We start from the raw sequence: 21,347 nt of genomic DNA, 5'->3' as shown, positions 1-21,347 counted from the left end.
TTTCTTTTATTTTAATTTAATAAAACATTTTAGGGCCTGGCTCCTCGCTACGAGATGACTGAGGCTGTGTTTCGTCCAAATTGCTGGATGTGACATGCTGTGCATTACACACAGCACATTGTTACAATTTTCCAAATAACAAAGCAGGATGTGTCCATCCTCTGGAATAGCCATTACATTTATTATTAAATGTAATATTATTATTATTATTATTATTGCATGATGCAGTTTCTGTAAATACCTTCCATTTTCTTTGAGATTTTTTTCACCTACGTATTTGTCATTTACTCATCTATATTTTAGGAAAAATAGAAAAATAATAATAATAATAAAAAAAGTTTGAATTTATATTATCTATTTGTAAATTGTACTAAATTGTGGTGTTCGTAAATTGCGGCAGCTTGTTATAAATTCGGAGAGGCTAGGTTTTACCGGGGAGGAGAGCGGAAGGCATGTCCAAACGCGACCGGGTAAGGAGCACTCTCTGCCGGCCAGCTTATCCGCGGAGGTCGGCTTGTTTTCTCAAGACCCGACCCATAAATCATAATTTGCTTTGCACGCGCGGCTAATCTGTAAATGCAGCTGACAGTCGTCAAAATTCCACACTTTTAATTTTTAAAATGTTAAAAATAAAAACGAAACATTTATTTATTTGGCAGGCGAACCCGTATCGTCACGTTTGAAAAGCGGACCAGACGAAAACACCAAGAAATTCAGATTTTGAACCACAAACAGCTGTAGCTGCTCATAATTCGCGTAAATGCGTCAACTATTTTATTCCCCGCTCATTACTGGGGAATCCAGGGTGGAAGGAACAGCATGGCGAAAGGGGGGGAGGTAATGGCCGACTGCAAAGCGCTTTCTCAGTGTGAAGACAAAGGCAGTCCTCCCTGACGGGCGGCCATTCACCTTGAATTCCCCCTTCCAGACCACAAACCGACGACCTAAATGCTGCAGCGTGGCCTTTTTTTTGGTAAACGTCTCACCTTGTGAAATCACATGCATGCACACAAATTAACACAGGAACCTCTCAGCTGAGACGGATTTTTCCTCCCCTTGCATTTGGAGCGATTTTATTGTTGCATTAGCTCTGAATTGTGAACTGCAGCTGGAGATATGGGGTAATGATAGAGCTGAAATGAAATGGTCAGTATAATAACAATATCCTTGGTCAGTCATATATGCTACAAATGTCCTAAATTTATTTTTTATAATTAAATTTATTGCAAGAGGTTTTTTTTTTCTGAAGAAGTAGCCCTATGGGACCTCAGACTGACACCATGACAAAAAAAAAGAAAAAAAATTGTTTATATTCCTAATAATTTGATAATACAACCCAGGTCTGCCTTGTTATGGCCTGCTTTATTTTTTTAATTACTGGCAATGTTCTCTGAGGGAATGACATGTCTGATTCCCATCTTTAACAGCAAAATATATTTTATTGTCATTTTATGAAGACTGTTTTCCAATTTAGACGAAATAATGCCTTTTTTTTTGTTTTGTGTCAGAGGATGTCACTATAATGTATTTACTACTCAATTTGATTACCTGACCTGAAATAGGTCAAGTCAGATAAAGACAGTGAGAGTGCAGTTATTCACACACACTTACACACACACACACAGACACACACACCCACGCATGCAGGCACACACACAAACTCAAGCAGGGGTGTGCACATGTGCGTGCACGCAAACACACACACTCACATGCAGAGCATGCCTTTTAGGAGCTGCTGCATATCTTACCAAATGTATAGCAGGCGTACTTTTTAATAATAAATATTTATCTTACTTTGTGACATGTCTTTGAGCCTTGTGAACTCTGTTCATGTTCATTTAGGCGTCAATATCCCTCCAGTTGAAACAATATATGTAAATACATTTTTTTTTTTAAATTCCAATACACCAGATTTGTTACAAATTGTTTTATTAAATTAAGTTGGAAAATCTTCTATTTTTTTTTTCCCATTTACGGCGATTAAAATCAATTTGCAGTAAAATATGGACACAGTTTGGGATTAGAGATAACAGAAGCAGGAAAGATCGTCTGCATCAAGTCGAGACAATGGAAGGAGCAGAAGGAAGGCAGCGTTGTTTACCTCGGGATGTACACTGAGTACCATCATTTTAACCCAAATGGATAAACAATAACTTCCCCCTCTTAAAACACAATCCTCTTGTAGTTTTCATTTATTTATTTTATCTTTCTTTCTTTCTTTCTTTCTTTCTTTCTTTTTGCAAATCATAGTTTATAAGAAAAAATGCATATTGTATATCAATATTGTAATTGTTTTGGAGTGATATTTGCAGACATGGCATTTGGATTGATTATCTGAAAAGATGGTGCAGAATATAAAGATTTTAAGACTAGAAGATCTGCTTGTTGTGCATGTGTGCGTGCACGTGAGTGCGTGCATGCGTGTGTGTGTGTGTGTGTGTGTGTGTGTGTGTGTGTGTGTACTTCGCCATATCGGCCTATGCATCCCAGGCTGATCAATAGAGCTGAAGCTGAGCCTGCAGTGACGCCTCGCTAGCCGCCTGCATGCATTGTGGCTACTTTGCCAAGGAGATTTCACTCGAACTGGCAGGGGTTTTTTTTAGCCAAAGCTTTAATGCAAAGACGAGTGGAAAGATTTTAATTAAATAAATAATCATTTTATCATATAGGAAATGAGCCTTTTTTAAAATATAAAAGGAGAGTGCAACCTAAGCGTGTTGCATCGTGGTTGAGTTTTTAATTTTCCCTGATTGTGACAGTCGCTTTGAATTTCTCTGTCCTGACAGAAAAGATGATCGGGAGCTGCGCTTTTGGCTGGAGAAGCCTGCGATCGACCGAATGCAACACATAGACAACGAAGGGAAAGGATTATTTTATGGGTTTGCATCCGATTTCACTGACCTTCCCCGTCCGGATTTCGGATTACTAAACATTCCTGCGGAATGGAAGGACGGGATTTTGCTGCTCCGGCGCACCTCCTTTCGGAGCGGGGCGCCCTGGTGCACCGAGCCGCCTCTCGGATCGCTCCCTCGGGCCACAGCTCCGTGCAGCACGCCGGTCATTTCCCACCGGGGAAGTACTACCCGTCACACATACCGATGGCTCCCCACTCAGGTCAGTGGAATATCCACGGTGGTTTTGACATTATTCTCTGCTCTTGATGGGGGGTTTCTGTTGTTTCAAATGCGACCTCAGCGTATGTGATATGGGCATTGTATGGTGTCGTGCAAAGCAGAAAAAAAAATAGATTTTGCTTCTCGCGAGTAACTTTCGACAGACATTAACTGCTCAAACATAATCTAACGATATGATAATAGGAGCTTAATTTGCATTAAGCTCTTAATTGGACGTTTTTTTGAATAATCTAAATCTACACTTGAATCATCGTATTCCAAAAGATAATGGATGCAGCTTTTCTAAACAAATAGTGATTTAATTTTAAAATGCCTTGTAATTTTTTAAAAAGAGAAAAAAATCCGTTAAGGACCTGGTCTGGTTTTTAGACACACCATATGTGCACTGTTTTCTCTGTCTTGCATGCGTTCAGGAGAATCTGTCACTTCACGTAAAACGCATAGGTGTCACCCCAGCGCCATCACTTAACCAAAACCTCTATAGGTCAAACATTAAAGGTATAAAGCTCGGGTGGAAAGGTCTCCATGCTCTACAATGCAAGCTAATGGGGGTGTTAAAGGAATACAAGCAATGCCGGGGGAAAAATCCCATTCTGCATTGGGCTTTGAAGTGTCTGGGTGCAAATGTGTTCACAGTGCATGCATCAGGTTTAACAAGTGACTTAGGTATCATCTGAACCCAAATGAGCACGTTTACAAACAGGAGAGCATGAAAAGAAGAGTCAAAAATATACCTCTTAGAGTGGACGCTGCAGATTTATTTTGAAAAAAATAACATAAGAAAAGAAACTCCACACGCAAAGCTCCAACTAAGCAAACATTAACATATATTTATAGCTTCATTTAATTTTTTTAACACTTCAGGGCCACAATTGACGCATCTTAGTCATTAGATTTATTTAAGCTTGGCATTATTATGAAAAACACACAAAAGTATGTGAAAAAAGCAAATTGTTGTAATTGCTTTTATTTTGCAGGTAGATGGTGTTTATGTCAAAGCATGCATTTAGTGCATCAAACAGTTTCCCTTCTGAAATGCTGTTCTGTGATAATATGCTAATGAAGCTTCTAAAAAGACGCTTATGATGCATCTGAGTGGTTCTCAGCTCTGGAAAAAAAAATTCTAATACATATTCAGCCACTTAAAAGTAATTTTAACGGCTGTAACTGTACAAAATTAAATATTTGTGCAGCTGGTTCAGTTAGATAAGAACACCATGAACCTCCTATATGTATTTTGTCTCATATTTCCAAACATTTTAGACATCAGTTTATTTATTACTTATTTCACACCCTTTTATATGTTGCTCCACTCCACAGTGTTGTGGCAGGCTGACTAAAGATTTTTTTTTTTCAATTCAAATGTTTGTGAAGGTTGTGAGTTAATTCTAAAAAATAAATAAATCCAGACAAACAAGAAGCATAATTAGTCATTCAGGAGAATTAATGGGTGCTGTTCACCATTCATCTCTCACCACACATGTTTGCTTTTGGCATTGCTCATGTATCCACGGAGAGCCTGCTGCATTTGTGCACCTTTTTTTTCTTTTTTTTTTCTTCTGCATGCAGATGTTTCATTGGAAACATGAAGACTAACGCTGGTTGCACGGTGCAGGTGCTTACACCAATCAGACGTTGTGTGCCTATTGAACAACGTCAACATGCAGACCTATCCTCCAAATGTCATCACTGTTCAATGAGCAGCAGAGGTGCTTTATTGTTCTCCTTGTTTCGTCAGCAACGCATGGGGAGGGACTGAAAAGCGGCCCTGTTATCCTGCACATAAATATGATTTAATTATTTACATTTTCTGCTTTTGATTAAATGAACTTACAGAAACAGCTTGACATAATTTCACATGATTTCAAAAAACCTGTAGTGGGTTCTGTGAAAATGATTTTGCTATTACATTCAGCTGATTTGCAGTATTTGATTTATTGTTTTAATATTATATGAAAATGTCAAGCATGTCATAATGCAAATGGGCGGATGAGGGATGAAGCTTAATTTGAAATTATTCATGATTTTCATTTTTCAGGTGGTGATGCACTGAAACAATAGACATCTTATGTTGAAACAGACTGTTCTTGTTTGTAAGTTCACGTTTTCAGTGGACTATAAGAACATTTTTTGTGAAACTGGTTCTTTTTATGACATTGAAGTAATTTGAACTCAAAGCTGAATATATATATATATATATATATATATATATATATATATATATATATATATATATACACACACATTTTGTTTTGTTTACAGAGATATTTGTTTATTTATTTAAGAGTAATTAGTGAGACACCAATTACGCGTTTCCTCTCCAATATCGATTTCCAATTTTCTTTAAGGACTGACCTGCCAGTTCCAGTTTTGACTGAGTCAGACTTTTTATTCTTTGGGTCACAAAAAAAAAAAAAGAAAAAGGGAAAAGAAGATGTGCTGCAGGCTCTTCTGCCTCTTCTAGAGGCAGAAGTTTTGAATCCAACAGAAAATGGAAATAGCAGAGCACATGCTCTTGTTTAATGTATGTATATCTAGACCAACGATTTTGAGTTCTTAGTTGGGGTGCATGTCTTAAATAGGAAAAAAAAATCTGACCTATTAGTATTTGACCCTCCAATCACCATTCAGAACATTAAGAATACGACAAAAAGGAAATACAAATTGTCAAAATTTCTTAATCATAGTACAAGCCCCATCTCAAGTAATAATATTAAATTAAAATAGAGATGGAGCCTGTCTATTGTATTTCATCTACTTAATTGGATTTTTTTTCTTAGATATTTATGAGCAAGTCTGGAGTTTTAGGTTGTCAAACTGGTTGAGGGCTGTTCATCTTGATGGGCCAGGTCATTAGCATTCCATTGAGTGACCTGTGTGCAAGCAACATAACAACACAAACCGTGCGTGGTGTTTGCTGAGTGTGTTCAGTTTCTCTGCACTTTCTGCCCCTGGGGACTAACTTGCACACTAGTTCACATGAATACTTTACAAAGAGCATGAATATTTCAGGGTTGATGTAAAAATGCACTGAGAGGCAGGTTTCTGATGTGGCTCCATGAAAGGCCTCGTCTGACTTTGCAGAGGTATTTATCGCGAGCGCTTCCGACACCTTTTGCTGTTGAAAAGAGTGACGGCAGCTGCAACACTCTCCCTTGGCATCGTTCCCAGCAGGGTTGCAGAATTTTAAACGTAGTAGGGGAGAAAATCTTTTTTTTTTTTTTTTTTTTCTGTTGCGCAGACTTGTAAGTTTGGCGGTAATTAGGCTACAGCGGGCGCCGGCATGCAGTTCCACCTTCTTACCCGCTGAACCGTGTTGCTTAGAGCCGATGGAGATTCTGTCGGCTCCCATTTGCCTCTGTCCATCTTCACCTACTACAAGTCGGTCATTTGTAACGCACGCCAGGTGGTCGATTTATAGTTTACACTTGCACTGTGTTCTGGGAATGTGACATTGGAGCGGCTCCTCTCTTTGTGTACTCCCTGAAACAGTAAGACCTTTAAATGCGTTTAATGCTGTTTAATTTGGCCTGTTCCTTTACAAGGACTTTGAAATAGAAATTTTATCTTCCATTGGCTCCAGCGCAAAAGTTGGAGACAGACTTGTCTTTGGCTGTGAACCCTGGATTCAGATGTTGGGCAGTGTCAGTGCCCAGAGACACAGTGGGGCTGTCTTCCACTGCTGGCATTTATGGCTGCGGGTTCATCTTTCAGCCATATTGTTCTGATCAGGCCACTCTGGCTGAGGTGTGGTTGTGTGAAAGCAGCGTGGGGGTTCAGGGCTCTGCTCTAAACACCCCATATAATCAAAGGTCATATTTGTGTCATCTTCCTTGGTCGGCCTCCCCTTCCTTTACATCTGTCCTTCCCTCTTTCCATAAGCTGTCCTCCCAGTCTCTTCCCCTCCAATTTTTCAGTCTCCTTTCTTTCCAGCAGGAAGACCCTCGTGTCTGGGAAGCAGTGGTCTTCCTGCCACTTCTGTTTTAGCTACCCTTCTCTGCCTCTGGGCCATTGTTGCAGACCCCAGCTTGGTGTGTGTTTTACAGCTGCTGTTAAAGATAAAAAACAGTCCCTTCCACCCCCTTTATTGTTTACTGGTAGGATGTCCCTGTCATTCCCTTGGTTTTTATGTCCTAGCTGGATATCTTAGAACCCCCCCACCCGTCCCCTCCCTTCAAATGTTAGCCGTCTTGTCTTCCTTTGCCCCCGACCCCCCCAAAGAGGAATAAATAACTTTACAGAGAGTTTTATTGAACGTCTCATTGCAGGACTATCCCATGGGTCTGTGATTGTCGAGGAGACCCTTCAAAGACAAACACAGGTGTCTCTGGTGGAGTTAGCAAACCTCAGTGAGTGGTTAACAGTTGTTCAAGGAAAGGGAGGTTTCTGTTTCAAGGCCTTGGTGCTCATGTTTTGTGAGCACTTAAAAGATTGTGCCATAGCCTATACCCACCTTATGTCCTTGAGGATCCTTGGCTGTGCTGTTCAAAGGCGTAGCTCAGATTTTTTTAAGTGAGGTTCTGTGAAGTAGATATCAGTAACAATTATCTTACCTGTAATAGTCAAAATGTCTTACGACATGAGTTTGGAGAAGGAAGGGAAAGACATCCTCAGAGAAGTGAAAGGCTATCTGTTGGATTTATTTAAAGATGATTTTAGCAACTCAAACTGAGTAGTTTCATATCACTAGGATACGATAATACATTAATGGATATTAAGAGTTTCTTTCAGATCAGTGCAGTTTAGGGGACTTGCTGCAAAGAGGAGAGAAATGGTGAAAAATGTCATACTTTCATTTCGATTTGATCCATGTTCATGCCATTATTTTTGAAGGTGGACCAAACTACTTGGACAATGGCACGTAGTTACATTAACTGCTCATTTTGGCTTTTATCACAAGAAGCTGCCCAGTATGAGCAGCATGCCAGTCAGTGACTTATCCAGACTTGTTTTTCTGTATACAAGGCAAGAATGCAGCAGTAGAGATAAAAATGGCAAAGAAAAAGAGAGCATGACATGCACAGACTCAGAGCGAAGAATTGCAACAATTTATACGTTTTTAGATCACGTATGTGTCGATAAATCATGTGTCACTTTCACCCTTTAGTTCCCTTTCAATCTCTCTCTTTACTTGATTATTCATTTGTGCTTCCATTGTAAGTGAACCACACTTGGGTTTACTTGCTAATGAACTGTGACCTCTGTTTTCAAGAGCTTGCATGTTTGCTCCAGATTAGAGACTTGCTTTTTGCCTAAACAAAGTGGACTATTATGGTAAAAAGAAAAAAAAACTGTTGTAAAGCCTTGCCAAATGATTTAACTGTCACAAAAAACCCAAAACAAAAAAAAATGTTAGGTTAGTTGTTGCTTATTTCTCTGCTGAGTTGCAATTGTTTTACTATTCAAAGTAACGTTGGTCGAGGCTCCCAGATTCCTCTGTCTGCCTCATCGGCTTTCAGTAAATGGACTTAAATGATGAAGAACTTTCTTTGTCATACCAAGCACTGAAAACACTGTCCCATCCACCCATGTGCACCATCAAATGCTTCTCCAAGTCTCCAACTCTAACCTTCATCCTACAACTTCAACTGGCAAAACTTTGTGAAGTAACCCAGACATTGTTTGGCTGAGAAAACAGCTACAAACTTAGTTGTCTTCGAACTTACAAAAGATCAGACATTTATTGCATGTATTATACCATTGTATCTCAAGGCTATGAACTTTGTCATAGTTGGTTGTTTTAAATTGCTAGAGCTAGCAAAAACAGGAACAAGTATCCACTGGCAAGGTTGGTTTGAAAGCCCTGTCATTCTCAGTCGTTTTCCTGGCATGCTCTCATGCATAAGCTCAACCAAAACCTTGAAATCAAACCTTTACTCCTTTCAGTAATCTTAACCCAATCCAAAACAGGAAAAAAAACTGCATCAATAAGACACTAAAGTATTGCTTTTTATCCTTTGGGGAGTTGGGAACTGGCAGAACATTGGTCTAGGTTTCCCTGGGTGCATGCGTCAAAAGGACATAATGTCATGTGTGAACCTGAAGGAATTTGGACTGTGTGGGCTTAAAGTATTATTAACAGCCTGCAGCAATCTGTTATTTAAAATGATGGCCTCATATCTGACTAACTCTTAGCCATATACCACGTTGAGGATGTCATCACTTTTTTCCTTGTCCAACATATTTATGTAGCTTCCTAACACCAGCGTTTACCAAAAAAAGTGTTCCAACTCTGTCTTTCTAAAAAATTGTGGATTGTCTCAAAAGGCAACTTGAGATGAACTGGAGAAGGTGCTATGACAGGACGTTGGTCACTCATTTAACTTGGTCTCCTCCATGGCCTGTTGTTAAACTCATTTGTGGATCTTTGTGAGATGACACGGCTCAGGGAGTGCAGTCACTGGAGTCCGCCGTTGCTTGGCATCCTATGCCTGGCTAAAATAGCACCTTGCCTGGAGCTGCTACTGCCGGTACCATCTGTCCCCTTCCCCATGACACCACACTCCTGCAAACTCAAACGTTTGGCAAGGCCGGTCAGGTATTGTTGAGAGGGTTAGCCCTTGACATAATTGTGAATAGTTTTATCTACAAGAGTAAAAGGTTTTCAGTGTACTCAAGGATCAATAAAGCCATGGATGTTTTTTTCAGTACATATTTTTTTCTTCCCATTCTGGTATGTTTATATATCAAATCAAAAATGTAGTCTGCCTCTGTTTCAGAAATTTCTCGGGTCATCAGAAAAACTTTCCCGACTGTTTGAGATCTGTCTTTCAGAGAGAATTTCAGCGGCCATGTTACAACAGATACTTGCTCTTCAAACTGCTTCCTCCCCAAACTTACACCATGTGGCACACCGCCACACAACCCTCGCCTCGAGCGTAGGGCGTGCACACATGTCCAACACAAAGAAGATCTACAGGTGAGAGTGACGCATATGAGAATATCTTCCTTTATTGGGTTTCAGAGCATTGGATTTCAAAGCCCTCTCATCTATTATGAGCTAAATATAAGGAAGCGAGAAGCCGAATTAGGAATCCAGTAGTTTTATTTCACTTCCTCTGACTAAATGGCATATAAACCGATTCATTTTACTCCAAATCAACCACGTTATTTCTGTGTTTCTGTTTTCTTTTTCCTCCGGTGTGCCTTTACTCTTCCTCCTCTGACCCTCTCCCAACGTCAGGCGGCTTCTCATCAAGCTGCCCCAGGCCCACCTCAGTGCGTTGCTGTATTGCATGTGACAGCTGTTAGACATCATTAACGGCTCATGCGTAAAATCCAGATTACTTTTTTTTTTTTTTTTCAAATTTTGTTAATGTGAATGCTCAATGAAAAGAAGAAGAAGAAAAAAAAAACAAAAAAGGGGGCAATGGCTTCATTGTTGTCACTTGATTTGCAGTCAGTGACAATACTGTTTGCATATTAGTGGATGAATATGTACATACAAGCTCAAACCTCCAAGTGTTTGAGCTTGTGGGTGGGTGGGATTGTGTGTGTGTGTGTGTCTGTGTCTTAGGTTTTTCCAGATGTCCAGCCTCCTTTTCCACAGCTGAGACACCCTGTGGTTGGTTGTGAGGCAGGGACAGGTGCACTGTTAAACCCTCCAACGGCTGAGTTTGTCTCTGCTGAAGTTGAAATATGCTACTAAAATGAACAAGATATGCACCTCAAACAAATCCAAGTATTTCCTGAACACACTTATTATTATTATTATTTTTTTTTACTTTCTGGGAAACGTTTTGTGTGCATCATTGTTCCAGGCTTGAATTTTTATTATTGTGCAGACTTTTTGTTTGAAAAAGAAAACATTCACAGAATCCTGAGGCATCCACAGTATTTATTTCTGGCCTTGATACTCCGAACACTTATTTATTTGTATTAGAAGCGAAAGTGACATCACATTTGCTGTAAAACAGAGTTTTGATAATATTTTAAAATAGAGAAAAGGCAGTTATGGCAAGGTTCCTCAAATCCAGGCCTCAATGGCCGGTGTCCTGCAACTTTTAGACATTGGTTCAAGCACTTCAATCAAATGGCTGAATTATTCCCCTACTATGCAGTCAAGTGACATCCAGAACCTGGAGGACACCAGCCCTTGAGGCCCGAATTTGAGGATCTCTACATCATGGAATCATCTTAAACTGTCTCAGCCAATTAACAATGGGTTAGCATGGTTAGTGTTACTAAATCTATATTCCTTGGATAACGTAGAAATTTGTCCTAACCCAGATATCAAAAAATGTGTCCAACATTTCAACACACAGCATGCTCCGTGACCAACCGATAAATTAAAGCAACTTTGCTGTGACTCAACCTTTATAAGTGTCCCCTGCAATTGACTTTTTGGCCAATTGCCGAAAAGTCAATTGGCTTTTTGCAATTGCCGAAAAGTCCATTTCAAAAGTGGCCATGCAACTGGCCACTTTTGGCCATGCAACAAAAGTTGCATGGCCAAAAGTGGCCATGCAAACTTTTGTTGCCAGTGCAACAAAAGTTGAGGTACAAAGTGATCAAATTGCAAAAGTAAAAAGCACTAAAGGGAAAATGACCATTGTAGCAGTCTAAATGAAAAGCCAATATGCAGTGCAGTTGAGTTTTTATGCCCTTTGTTCTTCTCCCAACTTCATATTACAACACCTCACTGATACAGAAAATATCTAACTTTGAGTCTTCTTCAGTCAGTAGTAAACATTCAATCTGAAGAGCGTTGGTGCGTCCTTTTAGCACGTAGTTATTGCCTGTAAATAGTAAAAAGTTGAATTCTTGAGCTTTCACCTGGATGGGTGCCTGTCAAGTCAAGCTGAAAGTCAACTGATTCTGGTCGCTAGTCAATTTCTCTGCTTATCTTTACTACTAACAGTATGGAGAAAGTGTGTGTACAGAGGATAATCTTATAATTACATTGATAATTGTATTATCATGGAAACCTTGGAAAGTACTTCTGGAAATGTACAAAGATTTGCCTTCAAATCCAGATGCATCATACTTAATAAGGGTGTGGAAGGCCTTTTTTCCAGATAGAGATGATTAACATCAGGAATTCCAGTGTAATAAGTGCCCTGAAACCATCGAGCCAGATGCCTGGTTGTCAATCGAAAGGAAACTTGACAGTCTCACAGATTTCTTCAGCTTCTTTAACTTTTATTAACTAAGATATGTTTTGATGACCGTTATCTTTAACCTCCAGTTACGTCCACATTCTCTTTTACCCTGTCCCATGTTGTCAGAAATGTAGTCATTGTTTAAGATAATGGATTTAAACTACTTTAAACCTGGTGAAGATTAGAACAAAAATTCTAGTCTAGAATTAAGAAAGGAGATACTTTATTTTTACCGAAGCTATATGTCAGAAAACTAAGGGTCCTTCAATGATAACTTTTAGCACCGATTTGCATTTCTCTTTCATCTGGACCCCTTTGCCTGTTATGACCACTAGGCTACACTGCATCCTCTCTGTAATGCAGCATGAGATGTGGGGCAAACAACTGGCTCTGCTGCAACAGATGTGTGTTTGTCTGCTGTTGGTTCATGCATATTAGCTCGTCTTGCTGTGCCCATCCAGTGACCTACAGGAAGAAGCGAGGGTGGGGGGGATGGGATAGACTCTTGTGTGCGTGAGTGAGTGTGTGGGTGTGTGTGTGTGGGGGGGTGAAGACAGAGAAAAATCACAGACATGCAACCAGACTGACAGACAGACAGTGCAAAGCGACATCAAGACTAGATGCACACTGTCACATGCTGTTATACACTTACTGGTGCATCTCAAACAGAAAAGATGCACACACGCACGCACACACTTGCACTCTGCACAAGCATGTCACACAGACTCACACATCTTGCCTCCCAGGAGGCCGTGGGGCCAGTGGGACAGAGAAAGCTTGAGAGTCTGGTTCATCTGTTTACATCTAATTATAGAAACAGGACTATTTCTGCAACTGCCGCTCCAGCTTTTTTTTTTATATCCTTTAGAGAGAATGAGAAAAAAAGGAACAGGAGGAAAAAAAACAAAGCTTTGACAGCCCTTTCTCACAACAGTGAGCGGTTATCTCATCCCTTCAGCGCCGCTAAAGTCTGCAGTCTCTCAGTACAGTACAAGAGGACACTTAGAGGGGGGAGAGAAGCTTGTGTGTAAACCCTCTCATCTTTGTATAACATGAATGTGCAGATTTACAAGATGACACTTTCTTTATTAGAGAGCCAATAGGCAGCTACCCTGATTAAAAGAAAAGAAATACTTCACCTCTACCCTGTGGGCTCTTACTCTGCTTCCAGAGACAGAGAGAAAGTGCTGTCCCTCGCAGCAGCCATAAGCAAAAGAGAAAAGAGTAGAAGTTACGGATTAGCATTGTATCTAATGTATCTAGCGCTAAAGAGACAGTGCCAGTGTGGAAGTTAATCCTCAGTCTTGGTTGCTGATATCCAGCTGAGTCGCTGAGTGGCTGTTGTTTGCCAGGGCTGCCTGGAGGGGAAACACTAAGGAGGCGGGGGAGAGGCAGTGGGGAGGGGGACGCTAAGCCACGGCCTGGGGATGGCAGGTGAGAGCCAGATCAGGATGGGATTGGGCTGGTGGTGTTGTGGTTGCAGCTTCTTGCAGGTGCTTTCATAAAGATCCCCCAAGGCCAAACCCACAGCCTGCTGGGTGCAACCTGAGCCAGGTGGACGCCCCCTCCCCCCATTCCCTTTGTAACACGCAAACCAGCTCACAACTGAAATGTACACTTGTGCACACAGCCTCGCCACCGCCAACTCCACGTGCTTAAGCCTGAGACGTGGCAGGTAAATTAATTGGCTGTGAGGATGTAATGTAAACGCCGAGATAAAGGTGTGCTGTCTGGCCAAGGCATAGCGTAACGGGCGCGATGATAGCTCCATTGTGTTGATGTTAAGAGGGGTGTTTAGCAGCAGAGCCAGCAGGGCCTATTCTGGAGGGCTGGATAGCTTCTGATTAATAGTGGGGAATGCTTTGAAGTGACACCCAAGTCCTCACGCTCACAGGCTAATAGCAATACCATCAGTATTGGAAGCGTTCCCCCTTCCTCAGTCTTCATTAGACAATTTCCCAATGCGGCTCTGTCTTACCACCTGGCCTCCTCACACCTGCCTCTTTCTGCGAGGAACTTCTGGGAGCTTTCAGGCTTTTACTTATTTTGTAATTGTTTCATGATTTTAGGTCGTTGCTCTTTGTCACGTTTGTGAAACTTTTACAGTTCCTTGCCAATAAAGTTCTTACAAGCCTTGAAATTTTGCCCCATTTTGCGAAGTTGCCTCCATAAACTTAATAGGGTTTTATCGGAATTTTATGTGATATTTAGAGAAGAAGCCACAGTGACTTAGGAGAGCTACAGAGAGTCCTTGCTCAAGTGGGAGAATTTGTTCACAGAACAAATATTAGTTTTGGCCTATATGGCAGAAATCTTGCGTCAGAGTATGTAGATTTGCAACAAACCAGCGGAAAAAGGGGTTCTGTTCAGATAAGACCAAAATAAAAATTTTGGGCCATATTTGAAAATGCGACACAAAACAATCAGGAAAAAAAACAAAACATGATTGGGGTGGGGATTTTTTCAGCACATTAGGGACTCTGGTCCAAGTTGGACATAGAGGTAAATACAGGAAATTGAAGTCTTATCATTTTCTACAATAGCCTAGTCAAAGTCCATGCTTAACTCCAATTTAAAACCATTAGAAAAAAAACTGAAAAATGGATACTTACAGTCTTTAGCACAGATGTTTATATGTAAATATGATAAAAAAAAACAACAACAACATGCCATTCTCCTTCCACTTCACAATCACACAAAACTTTGCGGATCTGTTGTAAGTTTGCCTTTGTGGACGTAGCAAAACGTGGAGAACTTCCAGGAGTACGAGAGTTTTTGCAAAGCACCATGCTTTAAGAAGTGAATTGTGGTCCACACTCACAGGGTTGATGTGGCACAAGTGGGACACGGCTGGGGGACTATTACCAGGATCCATTTTGATCTCCCGTGGTGACAGACAAGCCACAGCTGTGGATGTGTTTGCGAGGAAGCTCGTCCGTGGGTGCTCGAGTGTGTGCGAGTTTAAAAAGCCGTGCCAGGAGAGGCAGGGTTGGGTCTGTCAGCTGTTGGAGTAAAGTAAACTATTAGCGGTGGGACAAGGCAGTGCTTCCAGTGAAGAATTAGAACCAGTTCTAATTGCAGTGAGGTTGGGCTATGATTACATGCTGGCTAATGCACTGACAGACCTCTTACTTGGCTGCCTCTCAGAACGCTGCTGAAATGGCTGAATGCCTTTTGGTTATACAGCATAATGGGAGGGTGTGCGAACACACTTGGGCGCTCGCGTTGGCTATGTGTGGGTGGCTGCCTGTGTGTATATGTGATTAAACTTGCTTTAAAGAGTTCTGTTTTGCATGTTTTATTTTTAAAGTTTAGCATTTCCCTTACACTGTGTGTGTGCGTGCGTGTTTTCGTGTGATAATGGTGCGCCGCCTGTTCCTCGAGTGGCTGTCATTATTTGTTGTAGAGGCAACTTTTCTTCCCAAATCAAAACTCAGCTGGCGCAACTGTCTCTGAGCAGTGGGGAAGGGCTGCGTTTGAGATTTTATGCATGCATGTGTTGTATTTGTTTTTGTATGCGTGTGTGTGTGTGTATGCGTGCCCACGGGAAACGGCAATCAAAGGAGCTGTGTGGTGGAGAGATTGTATGAAAGAAACGAGAGAGGAAACAGAGTGGCAGGCAGATGAGAGGGCAGCACGTGGGGGTGCGGGGATGGAGTGGGATGATGCAGGTGCCTAATTCTACCTCATCCCTGGGCATTTGCATTGCAGCCGTCCATCTTGTCTCAACTGCTGTATCCGTCTGTTGGTGTTGTAGATCCACCTGCTTCAGTTACAACAATGCTGGTATGTCTTTGACTGCAATTCAAATAATAACAAACAGAAGCACTTAATCCAGTGTTATCAAGAAATTTCCAGTAGAATTACTTGGGTATTTTTTTTTTGTTTGCTTATTTTTTTATACACATCTAATTAAAATGCCGAAATATGGAATGTGGCACGGATATATTTTCTGTTTTTGTTTGGGCTGTAATTCAGACATCCTTGCAGTCTCACCAGCAGTCAGAAGGTCAGAGAAATCATTGACAGGAATTTCCTGGAATTTTGTCATTTTTCTTCGTTGATTGCTTACCAGGTTAGTCAGGGTTCACTAACACCCTAAGGTTTCTTCGTTCCTACATGTACTTCAAGGTGTTTTTTGTAAGTGTTAAAGTTACACATTAGGTGTGTTTGAGGAAAACTGCGTCGCTGGAGAAATAATAATGAAAAAAATAAAAACATTCAGCTTACAAAACAAGTAAATTTATGATTACTTTGCTTAGTTGATTCTTAACATAAGCATGAAAAAAAAATAGCTGTGCTGATGACAGTCCTCCATCATCCTCGTTTGTCTAACCGTGGCGACTCATTTCTGTCCTCCAAAGGTTTTCTTTTGTCTTGTGAACAGAAAACTTGGAAAATTTAAATTTTCAATATCAAGAAGAAGAAAGTCTTACAACAGTCGGAATATGGTGGCTGATTTCTGATTTCTGGTTCTGTACTGAATTAGCCTATTTAGATTTCACTTTAAGAATTTTATTTTAAGAACATATAAAGATTCAAAACATTTTTCTAGCCTTGAGTTTATAATTGCTCATTATTTATTGATGATAAGAGAAGAGGTGATTTCACGTTTTGTGTCTGACAGAGGTGGTGAATATATTATTTCATAACATTTTGACATGAAACATTACATTTTGCCAGCATCATCTAATTTTAGCGTTTAACACATTTAGCATTACAAAAATAAGTCTTTTTTGTCCCCAGAGAATGTAGAGTTATTACCTTAACGCTCAGATTTCCTAAAGGATTTCAACCTTTCCAAATAAAGCATGTTTTATAACACGAGTAGAAAGCGCAAAGGGAAGGAAAAACAGAGCAGCTTGGCTGTACTCCATTTAGCCTTCCTGTTGTTGTCCTTAAAGGCTGTTCTTGCTTGCACCCTGACTGAAATACACACAACTCGCCCATAATAAGAAATAGAAAGTCTGTCAATAAGGACATATTAAGGCCATTATTTGTAAAAACAATAAATAAAAATAACAGGTTATGTGAAACATAATTACCCATTGGCAGATAAAGCAACAGCATTTTAGAGTTTTCAGGGAGCAGAAATTACTTTCACTTACAGCATCGATGTCGACAAAATGTTTTTACACAACAGCAACGGCAGTAAAAGAAGATAAACAGGAAGCATAGTAATGTGACACAATTGTAACCAACATCAAATTAATAGCAGCTTTTAATGACTGTTCAAAGCAATACTGTTGCTGTTTGTGGGATATTTTAATATTGTACTATCATCTAACGCAATTGACTAGTGCTACTACAGCTGGCCTCATTGATACTAGTGTGCAAGTCAAAAAAATGGCATACTTTTTTTTTATTATTTAGACAAAATTTACATAAAATTAGACTGTGTAGGAGTGAGAATCATACTGGAAGGTTTTTGGACTTAGTGTAATTTGACTGTTATATCAGTTGCTGACATCTTGTTTCATTTTACAGTTGTTAGGAAACAAAACAACATGTCTTTGAGTTATTGTGGTGACGTGGAAAGTCCAGACGTCTCAGGCTAATGTGTGACAAAGCAGTGAGGTATGACGAGAGGATTGGTCATCCTTGCTTACTGGACATTGCATGGGTAGAACTATGTAATGATGGAAACTGGAAGGATAATCTGATTTTCACATAAGTAAACTATGCAGCTGCCTGGGATAGGTGGTTGAGTCTGCTGGCGCCTGTAAGATTAAGGAAATAATTATGATCTTGGCTTTTTAAAAAAAATATTTTAACTACTTTGTGTTCGGTTTTGAGTGTGTGTGGGTATATGTGTGTTTTCCCATTAGACAGATCTTCTTTCAGAAAGTGGAGCTGCTTTGAGGATCAATACTGAAACACTGTATGCATCAGCACACACATAAAACACACCCGCACACACACTTCTGCTGCACTGTCTCATCTGTCACTTGACAGAGTTTTCTACTACTCTATGGGCTCTCTTTTCCTCCAAGCAGATGGTGAACATTCAGAATGAAAGCAGATCCTAAGTCCTTTTGGATCTTCATCAGTCCACTGGTCTCTGGGTCTGTTGTGAACAGCAGCTCATGTTTCCCCAGCTCTAAGTCAACCTTTTTAGCTCTGCAGCCCTACAGTAGAACAACCCGGCTTTCCATAGAGCGTATATACATTTTGTCAGACATTAGAAATATTAGCTGCTGACAGTTTCTCCTGTCGGCCATGCTGTTATTTTTGAGGAAATACTTCAAAGCAAACTGTTTGCTTTGGGTTCTACTCTTCTTTGGTGATTATCAAATTCTTTATGGACCACTTTCTCCAGATCTCCCTGTCCTACTTACCTGCAGAAACAGCTGCACTGCTCCGTCCTCTGCAAAGGGTGTGTGCTTTTATGTGGGCAAAGGAGCAGGATTTACTTACGCATGCCTGTTCGTTCCATGCTTGCTTCTGAAGCCTGCGCCGGTCCTAACTGTATGTGATTTTATGAGACCAGCTTCTGTGCCATTAAGCCAGGCTGCTGTGCAGGAGCCAGGGCGAATGGAGAGCTTTAGAGATGCCATTGCAGCACACACACAACATCTGGGGGGACTGTGCTGTGCAAATATGAGGGCAGAACACACATGTTCATGTTGGTGTTTGTGTGCATGTAATAGGAGGAAGGTGGTTAGCTTTGGCTGTTAGGAAAAAAAAAAAAAAAAGGAGTTTGGCTTTTTAAGTGAGGCCTCAGACTGCCCTGCATGTTCCTCTTGATTTATGGGCTTATGTAGGAAATCTCCCATTTGTCACTTTTCATTTCTTTTCCCTAACTTATCCGTTTTTTTTTTTTTTATTTCTACATTTTTGCTCTTACACCAAATGTTGAGATGATTCCTAACAGAAAGGAATAAATAAAATCATTTATGTGCAAATGTTTCTAGCCATGGGAAATAAAATACTTGTTTTTGTGGGTACATTTTAGTCAATATTCATACATCATTTTGTTTGAGATAAGAATTGTGTGTCATACGTGGCATGCACCCAATACTTCTAAATATTTGAAGCCCCTTGTAACTACATTATTTCAGCATTGTTACATTATGCAGATATTTTTCTGGTTAGAACAAAACCTGCTAACCAGGTTTGGTTCAAATACCTTCTAGCCTCATTTTGATACTGAGTTCATACTGAGGTCAGATTTAATCTGAAGTGTCTCTCTCTTTGTTTGTGTTTGTATGCATGTGAAATAGTAGTGGGTGAGTGTTTTAGTTTCATGTTGCACCTTCCTCACTCAGGTGGAAGCTATAAATCTGCCTTTTTCTGATTTGCTGAGGATAACGCTGGAGCAGTCAAAGTTTCACCCGTATGTGAAAGTAGGGAAGGAAAGACGTGCAAGGAGATGAGGATTGGATTGGAGGAAAAACTAAGGAAAAAGGAAAAATACAGTTCCTTTAAGAATTCCCATATTCCCCCATTCCAAAAACCTTTAGAAATTTTGTTGTGCTGCAACTATAAATTTTAGTGTTTTTTTTTAATTCTTTTTATGAGATAGACCATAAAATAGTGCATGAATATAAACTAAAAGAAAAATAACAGTATTTTTAAATACATTTTGAAAAATGTGTTTTAGGGCTGCACAATATATTGTTACGATATTCTCATCATGAGCTAAATACAGAGTATGCACATTAAGCTGATCTATCACTGTGCTTTTGCTTTTAGTCCCCTTTACTCAGCTATCTCTAAATAAAATCTGAAGGCATCTGGTTGCAATTTACTTTGGGGTAAAAGAATGTGAGGAGATAGATTCACAATTTTGCATTATTTTGTGTTTCTCTATCATATACAATCCCAGTAATATTCACTGTTGTTTGCTTTAACATGATAAATGCAATAAAATGGGATAGGAATACTTTTGCAGGGCGCATAAAATACATAAAGAGGCTTAATGAAAGACCTGGATGCCATGATTATGGGATTGGCTTATAGAAATCAAGATCTTTCTCAAAGAAGCCAATTTAGCCCCCCTCTTCCTACCCTAATTATAAATAGATTGCTCCACTGGCTCTTTACTGTACTGATAGCACTGCTCAGCACAAGTCAATATGCAGACTCATGCTGCCTGACTCAATGAGATTCTGTGTGTGTGTGTGTGTGTGTGTGTGTGTGTGTGTGTGTGTGTGTGTGTGTGTGTGTGTGTGTGTGTGTGTGGTGTGGTGTGAGAAAAAGCTTGAAACTCAGAATTTTTTCAATGCCACTTCTTTTCTTTTCTCACCCGACAATAACAGAACCAGTACCGGTCTAATTCAGCAGGAGGCTCCACTCTCAGAGTCCTCTGGCCATCAGTGCATAAGGCCTCAATGACGGCCGAACTCTGTGGTCAGAGTAAATAAGCAGTGTCGGAGAATGTCAACACGACCAGGCGGCTCCTTCACAGCGCCCACTGTTGACATAACTTCTCTCTTATCTGCGCCGAGCGCCACAATAGAACACTGTGCCAGAGCAAATACAGTAAGAGTTGCAAAACTACACACGAAGCGATTCTAGCACACCGCGGCTGATAGGGAACGCATCGGCGGCACGAGTTAAAGCCACTGCTGCTAATGCAGTGTGTCCGAGGACAATGCATTAAAGATGGCTGCAGATCCATGAAACAGCGGTGCAATCAAGTAAAAAATAAGTAAGGCCAACCTTACGGCCTGAAGGAAAGTTATTCCATCAAAGCCGTAATGGATGAGCAGCTTAGGTTGGAGCGTCAATTACCTCTTGTGTGTGTGGGTGTGTGTGTGTGTGTATGTCAAAGCAAGCCCAAAGAGACACAAGACACACACGGAGAGAGAGAGATGTCACTGGCCCACTTTTAAACACGTGTTTAAGTACCTGTGTCACATTTGCTTTTTTCTGTGTCAAAACATTTCAGTGGAGCTTCTTCCCCTCATTGCCTCACATCACCTTAATAACTCTTCTTTAGTCTCCTTCCCCCGCCTGTCCCCGTCCTCCTTTGCCTCCCTCTCTTTTCTCTCCATTATGGTCTCTGCCAGCTCTAAGACTGAGCTTGGCTCTGTCTCTGGCGTGTGATAACCTGTTGAAAGCTGTTGCTCTCCCGTGAATATGCAGTCTCCTAACTGAGGTTTATCTG

At 40.5% G+C, this 21,347-nt stretch overlaps 1 protein-coding gene across 1 annotated transcript in view; it reads left to right on the top strand.

Annotated features, from left to right (window-relative positions):
- bahcc1a (BAH domain and coiled-coil containing 1a) overlaps positions 1 to 21,347 on the top strand; it is a 75,806-nt gene that overhangs the window by 325 nt on the left and 54,134 nt on the right. Inside the window, exon 2 of the mRNA XM_014990874.2 lies at positions 2,787 to 3,114. Within this exon, the coding sequence (XP_014846360.2) occupies positions 2,943 to 3,114 (172 nt within the window). The 5' untranslated portion in view covers positions 2,787 to 2,942. The remainder of the gene's footprint in view (positions 1 to 2,786; positions 3,115 to 21,347) is intronic.

This window comes from Poecilia mexicana, unplaced genomic scaffold (assembly GCF_051168715.1).
Source record: "Poecilia mexicana isolate PSO_F unplaced genomic scaffold, ASM5116871v1 scaffold_8, whole genome shotgun sequence".
Classification (NCBI taxonomy): Eukaryota; Metazoa; Chordata; class Actinopteri; order Cyprinodontiformes; family Poeciliidae; genus Poecilia; species Poecilia mexicana.
Note: the sequence above shows the minus strand (reverse complement) of the source record. Positions and strands in the feature narration are given on the sequence as shown.